Raw genomic sequence first — 16,849 nt, 5'->3', positions numbered from 1 at the left:
ACGGAATATAAAAAAAACACTACTTAACAATCTATTTTTATCAATTTTAAAGATATCTATTGAATTTAATAAAAAAGATATTACAATTTAACTAAATGAATTATCATAAAAGGATTTATGTAACAAAATCATATAAAAAATAGTCAATTCAATAAATAGATCTTTTACCAAAATAAAGAGATCAATTCAATTTAAATAATTAAAATATAGTATATTTTATGACTCTTTTCTTGATCTCTTCAAGTAATTTTAATATGATGTATCTTATGAACTTTCTTGACCTCTTCCACTTCTGATGGAAAGATTCAATAATATTTCATTCACGTCAAGGAAGGAATGAAGAATGATCAATATTCCATGATATTTCATTCACGTCAATATATCTCATATAAATTTCTAGTTCTTCTAGAAATTTTCTTTGTTTATTCATGCTATGGTACTTCTCATAGTTCAAAGAGAATATATCTCAATAGGCTATGAATCTTCAGGATTCATATTTTAGATAATCAACTACGGTACTTCCAGACTCGTAGGTTATGAATCTTCATGATTCATACTTCACGATTCATATTTTAGATAATCAACTACGGTACTTCCAGACTCGTAGGTTATGAATCTTCTGGATTCATATATTTTTCCAATGAATCTTCAGGATTCATATTTTAGATAATCAACTACGGTACTTCCAGACTTGTAGGTTATGAATCTTCAGGATTCATATATTTTCCCAATGAATCTTTAGGATTCATATTTTAGATAATCATCTACGGTACTTCCAGACTCGTGGGTTGTGAATCTTTAGGATTCATATATTTTTTCCAATGAATCTTCAGGATTCATTCAAAATAATTCAAAATAATTCAATTACAGTACTTCTAGACTGTAAGCCTATGAATCTTCAGGATTCATATTTATTTCTATGGTACTTCTAGACTCATAGATAAATGATTCGAAGAAGAACAAGAAGAATAAGAAAAAAAATTGTAAAAATTATAACTTCCACATGGATGTGGTACTTACTCTGGAAGTGATACTTACTCTCTCACTTAACGTGTTATGAATAAAGAATAAGCAAGTGAATAAGGTAGGAGAAGAGAGGAACAAGAGATAGAGAAATAGTGTGATGATGATGCACTGCTAGGTGCAGACTCCCTTGTATTTATATTATTAGGTTTGGAGTGTTGAACAAGTATACATGTGGGCCTGACCCATGGACTCATAACTCAGATGGGCATCCATATATTCATAACATTAAGAAAATAGTAAAAGGGAGAGGGGAGAAGAGAGAATGCAAGAGTGAGATAAGGAAATATTGTGTGAAATGAGGTGCATGACCCATGTGGTCATCTATTCACAACATATCTACTTTATTATTCATTATACTAATTTATAATTTTTCAAATTTTTAATTCATCATATTTAAAAATAAATATAAATATTTTTTAATTTAAATTATTAATCATAACTTGAGGACAATTTATAATAATAATAATAATAATAATAATAATAAAATGCATTAAACATTAAGAAACTCGTTTGTGATAAATATATTAAATAAAAACTTAAAAATCAACTTAACTTTTGCATCAATGAAAAATATTAAAAATTAAAATTAATCAATTATAAAATAACATTTATCAATAAATAATTTAGACAAAATATTTTTAAAATTAAAAGTTCGGTCATAAGGTATTTACTATTAAATATAATGTATGTGTGTATTATCTAACAAAACAATACTTTAAATATACTTTGTTATTCATTATATATTAGTCAAAATGACTTGAAGAAGCATAACATAGGAAAATAATTATTACAAAAGTTGAAAAAAAGTTAATTTTATTAAATAATATTTTACTCTATTAAATTTATAACTTTTTATAATTGAAAAAGTTGAAACTAAATCATTGATTTTAGTCATGACAAGTATATAATTGTTTAGAAAATTGTGATTGTCGCTCCTTACAAATGACTTTCTTGGTATAAAGTATGAAAATATTCTATTAAAAATTTTCTAATGATATTAAAAACTTATTACTTAATTCAAAATATTTTAAATTAACTGTGTGATTTTTCATATTAATAAATAAATTATTAATTTTCTAAAATCACATTAATACTAATTATTAAATATTTATAATTAAATTTAGTAATATTAATATTAATTATTTAAAAATATAATTCTAATACTATTTTTTGAAATGTTTTAACAAAAAAGTTATTTTATAAATATAAATTATTCTAATTTTGATTTAACATGTAATAACATTCAGATAATGTTAATAAATATTGTAAATAAATTTGTGCCGTGCAACACATGAGTATTATATCTTTTTTTTTGGTACATACGGGTATTATATCTAGTAATATAGTAATATGTGTTTTAATAACTTTGTTTAATTGCTACTCATTAATAATGTAGTCTACAATATTTTACGAGCTTGTTTAAAAGACTCAAGGAAAATTTTGGGTTAAATTATCTTATACTAGGTGGATCAATGATATTTATGATAAGTGAAAATTTTTAGTCCACTTATCTTAAATATTATTGATTCACTTAGGATTAGGGTGATTTAGTCAAGTTTTTTCAGAGACAACTCTTATTTTTGGAAATTGTTATTGGTGTCACCCCACAATCCACATCTAATTATACCACCTTTAAAGTGAAGAAAATACCAAAATACACTTAATGAGAAAATACTCATCTCAATCCCCCACCACCATCCCTCATCTCTTTCTATCATCATCATCCGTCCAGATTCAACCCTCATCCACACCACACATAACATACTCATACTCATTTCGATATCCATCTCCATGCCCTTCTTCGTCACTCAGAGTCGCTCTCGTTAACGCCGCCCAACTCGCTCTGTCGGCGTCGGCGTGTCGTCGTTCCACTCGCATGTAAGCTCGTCATAGTTTACCACCATGTATGTTGTGCAATTAAACACACTTTAAAGTGAGTCACTACCGCACTTTAAAGTGCGTTGAGGGCGAAAAAATATTGTGTCTCTTTTCGAATTTTACGAATTTAAGGATGGCTTGAATAGATGTGGGGGTGACACCAATAACAATTCCCCTTTTATTATTGTTTTCTTTTTTTAAAGTACACTTACTAGGGAGGATATCTATGAATTGTAAAATTATCTATATCAAGTATTTAACACAACTATATTAGAGAGACTCCAACTCGATACTTTACTTAAGCTAAAACAACTAAAATATTTTTACTACGTAATATATATCACCATTGCGGCAATGTCAAATTACCTTATAAATTACAAATGATGTTGAAGAAGTTAATAGTAAGCTAACTCTGTACTGGATTGAGGAAACGATGTTGTCTTTCTGGACTGACTCTCTTTTCTTGCAACAATCCACATTCTTATCTCCAAAATGACAGCGATAAGAACTAAGGCAGCAATGGAAACTCCATAAGCAAGAAACCACTTAGACCCTTCTCCTCCTAAATGGAGTCCATAAAAGCTATTACCCACTGCAAAGCAAAGCAAAATTCTCCCTATGTTATGATGGTACCAATTCCAATACTTCCGTATCTTTGATTCCAATCCTGGTCGTAAAACAATGGCCAACACCTATATATGAAATCAAATTTCATAATCAAGAGATATATAAGTGAAAATTAATTAAAATGGTTTTACAATTAAGAAAACTAATTAACCTGGAGGAATCCTAGGATGATAATGAGAATTGCTATATTTTTGTGATGAATGACATCAGATTCAGCTTTGAGTTTCCTAGATAAGGCTAGTCCAATGAAAATTCCAACTACGGCAGCTACAAAGGCAAGTGCTTGAATGGAAGCATGTAAATAAAACCAAGTGGGATCCCAGTGCTTGAAGTAGCGAGCAATTATGGATCCTATTATCAATAGAATGCTCCATCCTGCAATGTTCAGAATCCCATGGCTTCTTCGAAGATTCAGGTATGGAATTACACTAGTTGTTGTACCTGTTGCAAGAAAAAAGAGACCAAAGGTTGTATAGCTAGATAAATCTAGGGCAATTTTATGGTGGATAATTTGCAGAAAAACCGTTTTAACTCGTGAATCAGATTTTTCTTAGTTACAGTAGACAATATCGTGCTCCTTATGTGTTGAAATTAATTTGCAGAGGAACTCATTTAATTTGTGAACCAGATTTTTCTTGGTTCACCGTAGACACCGCTATAAATTTTTGTGAAGATTTGTAGATTAATTCAACCATAATCAAGAAGACATTACTACATGGTGAAAATGTTATTATGAATACAAATTTTACTAACCTGTTTTATAATCTATGACTTTGGATATCTGATCACTATGTTGGGCCAAGGCATAACCTGGATAATTAGGAAATGCACCATCGGGTCCAATGGCAAATATTAGCTTTGAACTAGGTTGGGTGGTTTTCAATTGGAAGATCATGTACACTAGTGAAGTACTAGCAGGAACTATGGATGCATTCATCATATAAAGATCTCCTTTGTCAGGAGTAACCTGGTCTGGTGACTTTGCACCCAGAAAGTACTGTTTCATTCCTCCTGCACCCGGAGATGGCATCCACCCCACAATTGCAGTAGAACCAACCATGCTGCCATCATTGGAGAATCCTATTGCCGCATAAGCGTTTATGTTTGAGGGGAATGAGAATATGAAGCTCCAAACATCTGATGAAGCCTTAGCATACTGTTCAGTGTGTTCACATAACATAATCAGAAACAAAATTAGCTAATTCATTCTTAATTTTCTCTAATAGTCAAATGTACAATTCAAACAGTAAAAGTTTGTCCATAGGAAAATTAGTACTTATGAAAACTCAACTTCTCTTACAAGGAAATTCTACTGTGACCATGTTAAAACTGGAAAATCTGTTAATCATGTTTTTACTTCTTATAAAAGGTAACAGACGAAACGAGTCCAACACATACTCTAAGGATGAAACTGTGATCGCCCCAAACTGGATTGCACAGAAGTGAGCTTGTATCAAAAGGAACAGGTTGCTGGAGTTGCAACAATTTAGAGCTACATGAATCTTGAGAAGTCACTAGGGTCGTTGATAAACCACAGAGGATAATGAACAAGCGAAGCTGTATGAGCTTCATTTCTTTGTGGAAGGTGAAAATAATCAAAGACAGCGGTGGAATCTAGATATGATGAACCGTTAATTATATATTTTCTGTTTTATAGTGAAAGATAAGAAATGTTAAATATTGCCCTTGGTGTTAACGAGCTCTACTTGCAATTGGCATTGCCGGAACCTGAACAGGACAAACAGATACGGTTATGGTTGCATTCTAATATCAAACTGCGTGGGATTTCACCTTGGTAGAAAATTAATCAAAAACAGGTTTTCGTTTGAGTCAAAGGTTCACTTGTTGGAAATACCTTGTATCTTTTAGCAAGGTGCTTAAGGGTAATGTTAATGTAGTTTCTTTCACATTCAAATATTTTACACACCGGCGTGTCACATCACTTTGGTCAGATACATGGCACGGTCACCTGAGTTCATTCTCAAGATCACCTAAGTTCATTTTCACTTAAGCGAGGGACCAAAATCAGACTTTGCTCATTTCTTTAAATTTGTTTAACATAACTCTTATTAAATTTGTTTAACATACAATTAATTCAATTCTAATCCTTGCTTACAATAAGCTTACAAATGGAATTGAAGTGCTTTCAAATGACAAACCAAGGGTGAAACATTCTATATTTATAAACAAAAAAATTTAGTCTCTACTCCACAATCCAATCTCAAAAATAGCTGCAATAGAGAGTAATATGGCTAGCACAATTCCATAACCTACCTTCCATCCACTTCCTTCCTTGCCTAAATGAATTCCGTAGAAAATGTTAACTATAGCTAGTATGATCAGAATTCTCCCTAAGTTATGATGGTAAAAATTCCAATACTTTCTCACTTTTGATTCCTTGTTCGGTCTACCAACAAAAGCCATTACCTGGAGGCAACCTAGAATGAGAATGATGATTCCAAGAGTCTTGTGAAGATTAAAGTCAATATGGAGTTGATTATGGAGGACAATTCCAGTAATTACACCGATTACTCCGAGAAGAAAACCCAATGATTGAACAGAAGCATGGAAATAAAACCAAAATGGATCCCATTGCTTGAAGTGGCGAGCAACTATTGCTCCCATTATGATTAGGATGCCCCATCCCAGGATATTCAAAATTCCATGCCTTCTTTTCAGGTTTGTATAGGGGTTTTCTGATGCACTTGAACCTGTTTCCAATTAAATGATAAATAAACCTGGTGCATGACATCCCAGAGTATAACTGGCAATTCAAATGTGATACTCATGAACTATTTTACTGTAAAATCAAAAGGTTTTCTATGTTCAATTTACATAGATATCCACAAGCACAAGCAGAATAAAATGTGCTGCTTATTAGGCTAAGCTCAGTAGTGGGCTAAATGGGCCAACTCATATAAATACATCTTCAAATGGGCTCAAGTTTGTATTAGATCCACAGCTTAACTACTGATCTTGTAGATCAACTATCAATTTTGACAACAAAAAAAAAAGATCAACTATCAATTATTATGTATTTTTCATTTTGATGGTAAAAATAAATTTTTGATCTAGATACATCTTCCAATATGTTTTGTATAAAAAATAGAGATAGTTTATGTTGCAGTTGCTACTTGCTACTATATGATTAGTCAACTAATAAAGGAGACAACTTCTTATAATCATAGAATAATTTTATAATCATTGTAAAAATTTCTTTGTATGATTGATAATTTGACTAAAAGTGCAATATCAATTAGTGCAGAATGTTTACTTGAAATTTACGGCAGTTCACATGTACCTCACAAGAAATTAGAGCACCAAAATCACTTAATAGGGGTTTGGTTTGGACTTTGGAGTGGTTCTATCAAAAGAAAAGAAAAAAGAACACATGGGTTTTGTTTGGACTTAGGTAGGGGGTCGATTCAGATATTACGTTTCAACTTAATTATTCTCATAGCAACAAGATGACAAAGGAATTTCCTCCCAACAACCACACACCAACTCTAGTTTTGACAGTGAGAATGCGCCATGTTGATCCTATGATCATGAATCAAAAATCAAAATCAACTCAACCAAAAGGTCAACACTAGAATAATCCTCATTGGATTGGATAACAATAACATGTACTCTACTCCCTTTTTTTGTCTCCTTGTCATGCAGATAAAGTCATAAAGCAATCACCCACTTCATACCCAACGAACCATTCCTTCATTGCAAAGGAACTTTTATCTTCGTGCAAATTTTCCTACTTGAAGAAGCAAGATTGACCACTAAATACTGAACAAGAAAATAGTCTATGCTGAATTTTCTTCTCTTTTTATTTTTTACTGGCTTATTTAGTTGCTAAACTAATTTGTCATGAAAAATATAAAACAAAAGCATGACTTCTTTGGTTTGGACTAACCTGCGGCATAATCCAACTTAATGGAAACTTTGTCTTGATGCTGCGCTAAAGCAAAACTTGGTGCTGAAGGGAAGATACTGTTAGGTCCGACGGCATAAATCAGCCCCGAAAGAGGGCGGTTGGTTTCTAACTGAAAGGCCATGTACAAATGTGAGGACTGTGATGTCATCAAGGTTGAGTTTGAGAGGATTTTTAAGTTGCCTCTATCTGGCACCACCTGATTTTGTGCAGTCCCTGCTAGATAATACTGCTTCAAGCCTCCACTAGCTCCATTGGATGAGATCCATCCCACAATGGCACTTGCACCTACCATGCCTCCATTGGGAGAGAACCCCATAGCTATATAAGAATTTGGACTTGGGGCTGATAGGATGAAGCTCCATATGTTTGGAGAGCTCTGAGAATACTGCACAGTTTGTGTGTAGAGTAGAGTGTTGACACAGTTAGTTGGTTTGAAGTTAAATTGTGAAAATGAAGATTGTCATAATCATGAACTATTCTTTCTTAGTAGGACAACTTATGAAAAGTTCAAGTTAATATTAAAAGACTTCAGCATGACTTTTATTGTTGTTCTAATTAATTGTGATTGTTGATATGAATGATATTAAGGGTTGGGCTCCCATATGCATAAAACTCCGAGAGATGCACACATTGTGCTAACGAGAGCAAATCACAAGTGAACTAGACACTAGTTACTACATCTTTCATCCAAAACCTTAATGCATTGCATGTATGGATCATCTCACTCACTTGGATCATCCAACACTTTCTTCTTCGAATGTGAGATTTCTCACTCACTTGGATTCCTAAAAGTGCATGTTTGGGTACACGGTGGAAAACCACGGCGAAACCAAAATTACAGTGGAAAGAACCAACATCTCTTAGCTTTTGCGACTGCTCACCATGATTTTGGCTTTTCCGTTCCACTGTGTACCTAAACATGCACTAAGTGTCGGCATTCAAAAATTTATTTAAGCGATTAGAACTTGAAGAATAATGCACTTACTCTAAGGATGAATCCTTGAGCACTCCAAACAGGAAGGCAATTGAGCTTTGTTGTATCGAACAAGAGAGGAACACTGAGGTTTAGCTTCATGTTACAGGAGTCTGCTTGTGAATTTGAACTGCTTCCATCTACTTGTGAAGAATTCCCATCCGCTTGTGAACTTCCAAGGCTGGCTGAAGCATAGAAACTAATTGTGAAGATGAGAAATGCTGCAGATGCCTTCATTTTTCTGGCTGTCTCTCTCGTTTATGTGTTTTTGTACACGTATTCAGTATTCTTGAGATTTGTTATAATGAGAAAGACACCCGTTGCTACTTGATTAGTAAAAGGGAAGGGAAGGGAATGATAGTCACATACAATATTGAATATCTTCGATTAAGTAGATTAGGTGGAAGGCTAACTAAACCCATTAAGTAGCCACCATTTTTCATTCAAGATACAAGATAAATTTAATCATGAATTTATGATGAAAATTATTATAACTATAAAAACATGATGCGTTATAGAAATGAGAGTGCTAGTAATTTAGGTTCACGTGCTATTTCCTGTGGCGTTTCCCTTCTGATTTTCATTCAGACTCAGTCCCATCTTTTTGAACATACAGAAAATATATTTTAGTGAAAATAAGAGTAACTCCACTGAGATTTTCTTCAGTTATATTCATTTGGGTTTCCCTCCCAAAATACAAAAAACTCTATTTTATATTAGAAAATAACCCTTTCATGCAGTGATGTATACAGTGTGTGTCCAATAGATAAATTCAGCATAATGTTTTTAAAATATTTTAATTAATGGTCACCCTTTAACAAAGAAAAGCATTTAATATCCATTTATTAGATCATTTGATTTGAGAACTTACTAATAAGTAATAACAGAAGTGGACCTATCATTATTATTAAGAACAGAAGTGCATCATAAAAAAGGTATGTAACTTGGTCGGAAGAGGCAAAAGAGATCGATAGATCACACAGAAATTTGAGTTGCAAGGACCAAAATTTGTGTTGCTAGCGTTATTTATCTCTGATAAAACACCTCACCCACTCCATACATGCCCAATCTAAAATTTCTCTAGGTGAATGAATTCAGAACAGTAAGCCGTCAATATTCAACCACTAACATAATGACCTATAATGATGTGTACTTGACCATTAACCACTAATCATACTTAATGGAAAGCAAGAAAAGAAAAACAGATATCGTATCTGTTCTACTGGACTCCATTGCTCCAGCTATACCCTGTTTTTGACTTTCTTATTTTTTTATTTCATTATCGATACCTTTATAAGTTAAAAGAAGCTACTGGGATTGAAATAGTGATAAGGCGTTTGGGTATTTTGGGAGATGATATGCTCAAATGTCATTGCCAGTCCTCTATTGCACAGAAGAAATAGAAGTACCCTAAACACTGGTAAATATTTATTCTTTTATATTTGTAGACAATTATATTCATGTAGTAACTGATTGTCCTTTAAAAATTATAGAAAGATTGTTTAAATAAAAAAGAAGAACAATCATTTATGACTATTTGGATGGAGTAGAGTTCATGAAACTACAGCTTAAATAATAAACTTATACTAACCTTTAGAGTAGTCTATTCTTGTGGACACCTTGTCTAGGTGTTTCGTTAGTGCATAACTTGGTGCTGCAGGGAATATACCGGTGGATCCAGTGGCAAATATTAGCCAGGACAAAGGTTCGGTAGCTTCTAACTGAAACACCATGTACAGACGAGAGGACTGTAAACTGATGAAGGTTGAATTGGCTGTAACCTGTAGATTGCCTTTATCAGGCACTACCTGGTTTGGTGTAAGGCCACCTAGATAATACTGCTTTATCCCTCCACTGCCTCCCCTAGATGCCACCCACCCCACAATTGCACTTGAACCCACCATGCCACCGCTGGCCGAGAACCCCATAGCTATGTAAGAATTTGTGTCTGGAGTTGAGAGAATGAAGCTCCAAATGTTTGCAGAAGTCTGAGCATACTGCAAATAATAGGTATAAGAATTAGTATATATGATGCAATTGAAATAAAGATATATTTGATTAAATTATAAAAGAGTGCACATACCCTGAGGATGAAACCTTGAGCATTCCATACCGGAAGGCAGTGAAGGTTGGAGGTATCAAAAGGGATAGGAGCTTTGAGGTTTAAATTGCAGGTACATGAGTCAGCTTCTGGCTTTGCATGGGAGAATAAACTAAGACAAGTAATTGTGAAGAGTAGTAGTACAGATGCCTTCATCTGTCTCTATATTATTGGTGTGTGTGTTTGTGTTTGAAAAATGTGATAAGAATGAGTAAGATTTATTTGGAGGTCTTACTGTTCACTTCTTATTGAAGCTGAAAATGGGGAAAATAAAAACAAAAGATGTAATGATGGTTATATTGTCAGTTGTAACTAACATGGTGCGGGGGCATTCTCACTCATGACTATACATTATTAACATGAAGACTAAAACACATAACAGAGAAAAAAAAATGGCAAATTGTATAAACCGTGAATGCCAAGCTTTTTTTAATTACTTGTTCTCGTAGTGCATCACATACCTAATTAAACACAACACGAACATTGCTCGTGTTTGAACTCACTCGTAATGCAAATGTATCGCAACTGCTTATGATACAACATAATTTATTATACAGTCATACTTGTACATAACTTTAGCAATAAAGAAACAGATAAAACCAGCCCCCAAATACACGGCAGCAGGCTTGACATAAGTCCCAAATAATACATTCAGTCATCCATCTCTTCATTTTTCCGGCTAAGCGGTCCAGGGCTTCACGTTATCAATTTGTCCTCAAATTGATAAATGGTAACAGCATCCAAATAAATTTATGCACGTGGCTTAGCTTTGTTTATTCGCAAGGTACAGAAATTTACAAGTAGAAGCATTCTACGATAACCTTAAAATGCTGCTGCATCATCAGACACCCAACTTTGGAGCCCATCACGCCCTGGCCCTCCTACAGATGCGAAGATGATCATAAAATTGATAAAATGTAACACGTAATGATTTTTTTTGCACAATGTTAGGCTAAATTAACTAGATAAAAAATTTCACTTTAAAAAATATGTCAAAGCATCAAAGATAAGTTTATCAACTAAGTAAAATATTAAAAATAGGCAGAGGTAAAGTAGAAAGCCAGAAAATAGGAGCAGACCAATTATGGACAGAGTCCCTTTCCAATCCCCCACGTTAATAATTTTATGATATCTATTTCCACAATCTGATTTTTAATTTAACTTGAATTCATGCGGAGACTAAGTTAAACACAGTCTTAGAATCTCAGCATAAAAAATAGGCAAGGGTATTTAGGAGTCTCCAGTTTCACATATGAGTTGTTAGTACCCCCCCCTTACACTTCTGGGCATATATTATGCCCAGGTTCTGGTGCATTTAGCAATTTTAAAATATCCAGCATGGTGAGGGATTTGTGTGATTTATGGTATGATCATATGTTCAAATCGTCATTACAATTTACAACGTGGTACCAAAAAAACTGACATTCTATTTAGTTATTTTTAACCAGGTGGTCCATTGGGGAGTTTAAGGATCACAGTATGGTTGGAGAGGAAAACACTTATATTTAAGGGGACTTTCTCACCCTCATGACAGTTTCTGGATTCTCTGTGGTTTTATGCCCAAGACTGCGCGGAGGGTGTAGTTATATTCAATTTGAAAAGACTGGGAAACCTAGCTTCACACTTGGTTCACTCCATAACCACTTTCTAGGTTTTTGTTGTTATTGTATAATTGTAGTATTGAGTTATACTTTGAGAATTTCAGATCATACCGGTACTTATACGTTCTTTTCTGTTTCATGAAATTTCTTATTGTCTCCAGAAAAAAAAAAGAAATCCAAATTGTACTCTTTCTGAGTAGTGAGTACTACAGATCTAGAATGTTTGTGAAAAGGTTATATCAGGTATTTAGTTCAGATGTTCCAAAATGGCAAAGAACCCGTGTGTTTAAATCTAATCACAATCAGCATGATGAAGTGTACATAACCCTTTGAGTTTGAAGTGTAAATAATTGACAAGTTCACTTCATCTACTTTGTGTTGATATTTAACTTTTTCTGTTAGAATAATAGGGGTGGCATGGAAATGTGAGACCACTTAGTTATGGCAGCTTTAATACTATGTCATGAACTAACTATCCCAAAATTTTAACCAAGGTTTTCATACCCTATTCCTGACAGTGTCTTCATTGGCATTTAAATAAATCAAACTAAAAAATCAGCCAAATAAATAAATCAATCCCTAGCCACTTGGAGTTGACCAAGTGTCAATAGTTCAATCAGTATTTTGACCAGCCCCGTGCCCGCACAAAGTGGCCTCAGATTAACCAGTTTCTGATTTACCCACAAAGTTCAAGAGAACTTAGACCAGTTTCCAAACATATCCTTCATTAGATGTTAAATGGAATGCACAATAGACCAGTTTCTTCTTTCATACTTAATCCATCAGTCCTCTTATACAAAAATTATAGCAAACTAGTTAAATAGTTAAGTCAAAAGAAACTGAAATTCGGAAACCGCAATAAACAGCAATAGTTATACTGGTATAAAGATGAATCAGCAATGAACTTACCCAATGATGCATGTTCTGGCAAGCTAACATACTTGGGACATGATCCTTTTGAAACCATGTCAGTTTTAATGTCTTGTCCAACAGCACAATCACGTGGCTGCAAAAAAGAGGGGACGAAATTCTAAGGCCAATTTTTTGTTGTATAAATAGTATACCTTTGCTTAACCGGTGTTGAATTTCCTTCACGTTCTAAAAATGTACCAAATTGCTAAGTAAATATCTAGCCAAATGGCACTGTCCTACAGGTATAGAACATCTCAGTGATCTCACAACTATTACATATAGGTTTTATCCAGTATTATTATAAATCTGACCAGGAAGTTCAATAGAGATATCAATAGTTCAAATTACCCGCAACCACTGGCTGAACTAGTTGTCTCATACCACAACAATTGGCATCTAAATGCTGTCTATCTTTAGAGACAAATATTTGCACAATATCATTTAGTTTCTTATATGCTGAAAAATTACAGAGAAGATTTCCAACCTTGAAGTCCTTATAGAAGCATAGGCGAAGCTCCTCCACAGAACCTTTTGAGCAAATTATTAAAGGAGACATATGGAAAGCATTCTCAATGGCAGATACAATGCCTCCAAGGGGATACTTTTCTGTGTTAGATGGAACGTAACCAGCCTCATTTAGAACAGTCTGGAAAAATGTTGAAAAGCACAATAGTCAGAGTACACTTTGATGTATATGCAAGCAGGCATTTGGTCTTCATAATCAAAGGTTTTGCAAATACAATTGTTAATCAGTCCAAAAACAGAGCTTCAAAACCAATTTAGCATTTTGCAGTGATTGAAAAGTTGGTAACTGATTATTCAACAATCTAAAACAGAGCAGCAAAGAATCCACATAACACCAAGATTTCTAAGCCCCCAAAAAATATGATTGTGTGCTAAGTTGCGGACAAAACATTGTTATAATTTAATTTAAACCTTCATGCACGTGTATATTTGGACCATACTGCAGCAACAGGAGTAGGCCTGATTATGAGGCATATATTTACATATGCATCAAGGCCCATGGGATCATTAATTGATTAATTCATAAATCAAGAAACAAACTACTTCAACTGGAGGAGGAAACTGGTTAACTAATTCATTAGTCAACATACAAATCTTATCAAATGGAAGGCGTCTCATTGACTAACTCATTAATCACAGGACAAATTATATTAGCTTTTAGGGTGGTAGAAGGGACAAGGTAATAGTGAAAAACCACAGCTGCATGCAAAGACATTTAATTTTCTAAGTACTTACATTCAGTAAAGCAAGTTTGATATTTCATCTGGAAGGAAAAGGAAAAAGGAGAAATAAATTGGTTATTAACTTATTATCATATTTTGAATTTTTGATTATTATTTCATATGAGCTCCTTGCCAAGTTGCCAATAGAAATAATTAAGAAAATTCTGTATAACAATTTTTTTATGGAAACTTACTGTGACATTATATTTGAAGTAGATATTCAGTGTCGCCAGGAAGTAATCATATTCATTTCGAAATACAGGAGATGAGCATGTGCCATGCTTCTCTGCAAGTGAAATTGCCATGTTAGAAAGTTGAAATATAGTACAAGAAACCCATTAGATCTTGCCTCAAACAAAATAGCAGAAAAATTTAAACAAAGTGACTGAAAAGAAAAACCTGTGACTAATAAAAATATATTTGAAACTTTGAACACTTTGTTCTATATCAATTTAACACTATGTAATCAACTCTATCCAAATGCACAAGATTTCAGAAAATCGTTCAACTATTACTCTCAAGCAAAACACTGAATAAACTTGTCAAACTCAAATCACATAAGCAAGAAAAACCTCAAAAAAGAGTATTACCCCACTGCAAATGTACACCAACGAGGTAGGCCCAGAATCACGGATTTTTATAAAGGAAAAAAAAACCATTAGTTTCCAAAATAATTTAATGATAAATAAGACTCTAAGTACTTTTCAATGATCACCTCATGAGCCCAAAATGTTCCTTTTCCACCTTGACAGGTTGATGGTGAGCCACAGCTCAATGATGGCCAATATTTCTCTAAGGCATCAGTCAATGTTGATATCTATACAACAGATGAAAACAATAAGATTTAGAAAAGTTGAAATGGAAAGTGAACGCAACCTAGTTACTAAAAGACTGCAACTTCTGAAGCTATATAAACGTAACACTAGTACTACCAAATACAAAGATTAAACAGGCGTGCATGTGTATCGTATGAGTTTCAAATATTGCAGTTTCAACAGCAAAATAAAATGTATTGACTTCCATCAATCAAGAGTTAATATTTATAATGGATCATCCAATAAAATTAAAAGGAATTACAAGATATCTATGAAAGGGTAATTCGACTTCATTATTTTGTAAATTTGTACCAGTCAAAGCATGAAAACCAGTACAAGTGACTTGTGGTAAAATGGTTAGCAAATCAAGGTTATGAAAAATTATACCTCTTTTGGATCGAAACGAGATTTAGTGCAACAGGCTGGCCAGGTCCCATCATTATAGTCAGGCCAGAGTCCATCTATTACACAAATAGACATAATAATCTGTTAAGATATTTGTCGGCGGGATCTCCATACTCATAAGTGACAGTAGCAAAAGTATCAATACTAGTTTACATCCCAAAAGAGATTTTCAATTTTACAAAGAGATGGAGAAATAAATTTGCAATGTATGTAACTATAACGAATTTACTCACGTATGGTGAATATTGTTGGAGCATTGGACCTGAAAGGAAGAGAGGGAAAAAACAATAGAAGTTAGAAATGTAAATACACCAGTCACTTATCAAGTATCTAACATGATGCATAATAGAAGTAGAAATCCATTACATTTGATAAAGATTAGTTAGAAACCAAGTATAATGAAGTCAAAACCAGTGCATTAACCAGTTTTTTTTCTCAAGTTCAAGTCCTTCATTCAACAACAAAAATCATATGAAATAGGCTAATTAACCTAAGAAATTGTAGCTAGCACGACCAAACTTGGCAATGGAGATTTTGAACAATCAAATAGTAGGAAATTGAAATTGAATGGAATGGGATGGAGTTACGTTACGTTACCCTCTGCAGCAAGCGTTATTGGAACAGCAATGGCGAGTGCGTTGGCAGTAAGTTCCAGGCCATTGCAACGCCAACGCGAAATAGTCAAATTCTCTCTGAGGCGCTTTACCTCCTAGTGGCTCCACCTCCAACTCCGCCGCGGAGGCTGTTTCCGCCGTGAAGACGGCGAGAGCGAGCAGTAGCAATAGCCATGGAAGAGGTTGAGCCAGAGAGGAAGACATGGTTGGTTCGTTCGCAGTTACGTTGCGTGAAGCGTTTGTCTCTGTAAGTTCAATAATGGGAATGGCTCTATTTATAAAAGAAAGAAAGAAAGACGAGATAGATGTTTTAGATATATTAATTGGTTTTTTCTTCTTTTTCCAATTATCAAAAAATGATGATTGAAAAATTTGATTAAAGATAATTCTAAGTAATATTACAAAATTAAACCAATTTTGAAGAATCTTCCTATGAAGTAGTTATTTACTTATTTATTTCCTATAAAAATGCCAAGAGTCAGCAGTTTGTTTGTTTGCGGGAAAAAAATCTAGAGTTTGTTAGCATTTGCTAAAGGCATATTCCCATTGTGCGTGTAGGACCTTTTGTACCATTGACCAAGGTTATATATATATATATATACTATATCATAATCATAAATTCATTAGAATGGTTGAATTAGTTGAACAAGTTAGGCTTTTGCACGATGATGTGAATCACTAATGGGTATTCATTATCATGTATTTTATGTGTCGCTCCGAGG

The 16,849-nt window shown here is 33.7% G+C and overlaps 3 protein-coding genes across 3 annotated transcripts; all 3 read right to left on the bottom strand.

Annotated features, from left to right (window-relative positions):
• Positions 1–3,208: 3,208 nt before the first annotated feature.
• On the bottom strand, positions 3,209–5,480 carry LOC130746218 (cytochrome b561 and DOMON domain-containing protein At3g07570-like). The gene is made up of 4 exons (XM_057598772.1): positions 4,930–5,480; positions 4,285–4,687; positions 3,683–3,972; positions 3,209–3,596 (listed from the first exon to the last, which is right to left on the bottom strand). The coding sequence occupies exons 1-4, from the start codon at positions 5,101–5,103 to the stop codon at positions 3,300–3,302; spliced, it is 1,164 nt and encodes a 387-aa protein (XP_057454755.1). The 5' UTR covers positions 5,104–5,480; the 3' UTR covers positions 3,209–3,299.
• A 115-nt stretch (positions 5,481–5,595) lies between these two features.
• Positions 5,596–10,793, bottom strand: LOC130746217 (cytochrome b561 and DOMON domain-containing protein At3g07570-like). The gene is made up of 5 exons (XM_057598771.1): positions 10,516–10,793; positions 10,024–10,429; positions 8,445–8,617; positions 7,439–7,844; positions 5,596–6,242 (listed from the first exon to the last, which is right to left on the bottom strand). The coding sequence occupies exons 1-5, from the start codon at positions 10,687–10,689 to the stop codon at positions 5,728–5,730; spliced, it is 1,674 nt and encodes a 557-aa protein (XP_057454754.1). The 5' UTR covers positions 10,690–10,793; the 3' UTR covers positions 5,596–5,727.
• Positions 10,794–10,933: 140 nt separating this feature from the next.
• On the bottom strand, positions 10,934–16,395 carry LOC130746219 (ribonuclease 2). Its single transcript, XM_057598773.1, has 9 exons — positions 16,111–16,395; positions 15,747–15,775; positions 15,496–15,569; positions 15,009–15,110; positions 14,884–14,887; positions 14,488–14,579; positions 13,531–13,692; positions 13,044–13,140; positions 10,934–11,414 (listed from the first exon to the last, which is right to left on the bottom strand). The coding sequence occupies exons 1-9, from the start codon at positions 16,329–16,331 to the stop codon at positions 11,356–11,358; spliced, it is 840 nt and encodes a 279-aa protein (XP_057454756.1). The 5' UTR covers positions 16,332–16,395; the 3' UTR covers positions 10,934–11,355.
• Between the last annotated feature and the right edge of the window lie 454 nt (positions 16,396–16,849).

The sequence above is a fragment of the Lotus japonicus genome, chromosome 3, assembly GCF_012489685.1.
Source record: "Lotus japonicus ecotype B-129 chromosome 3, LjGifu_v1.2".
NCBI classification, from domain to species: domain Eukaryota; kingdom Viridiplantae; phylum Streptophyta; class Magnoliopsida; order Fabales; family Fabaceae; genus Lotus; species Lotus japonicus.
This window is presented reverse-complemented; position numbering and strand designations above follow the sequence as displayed.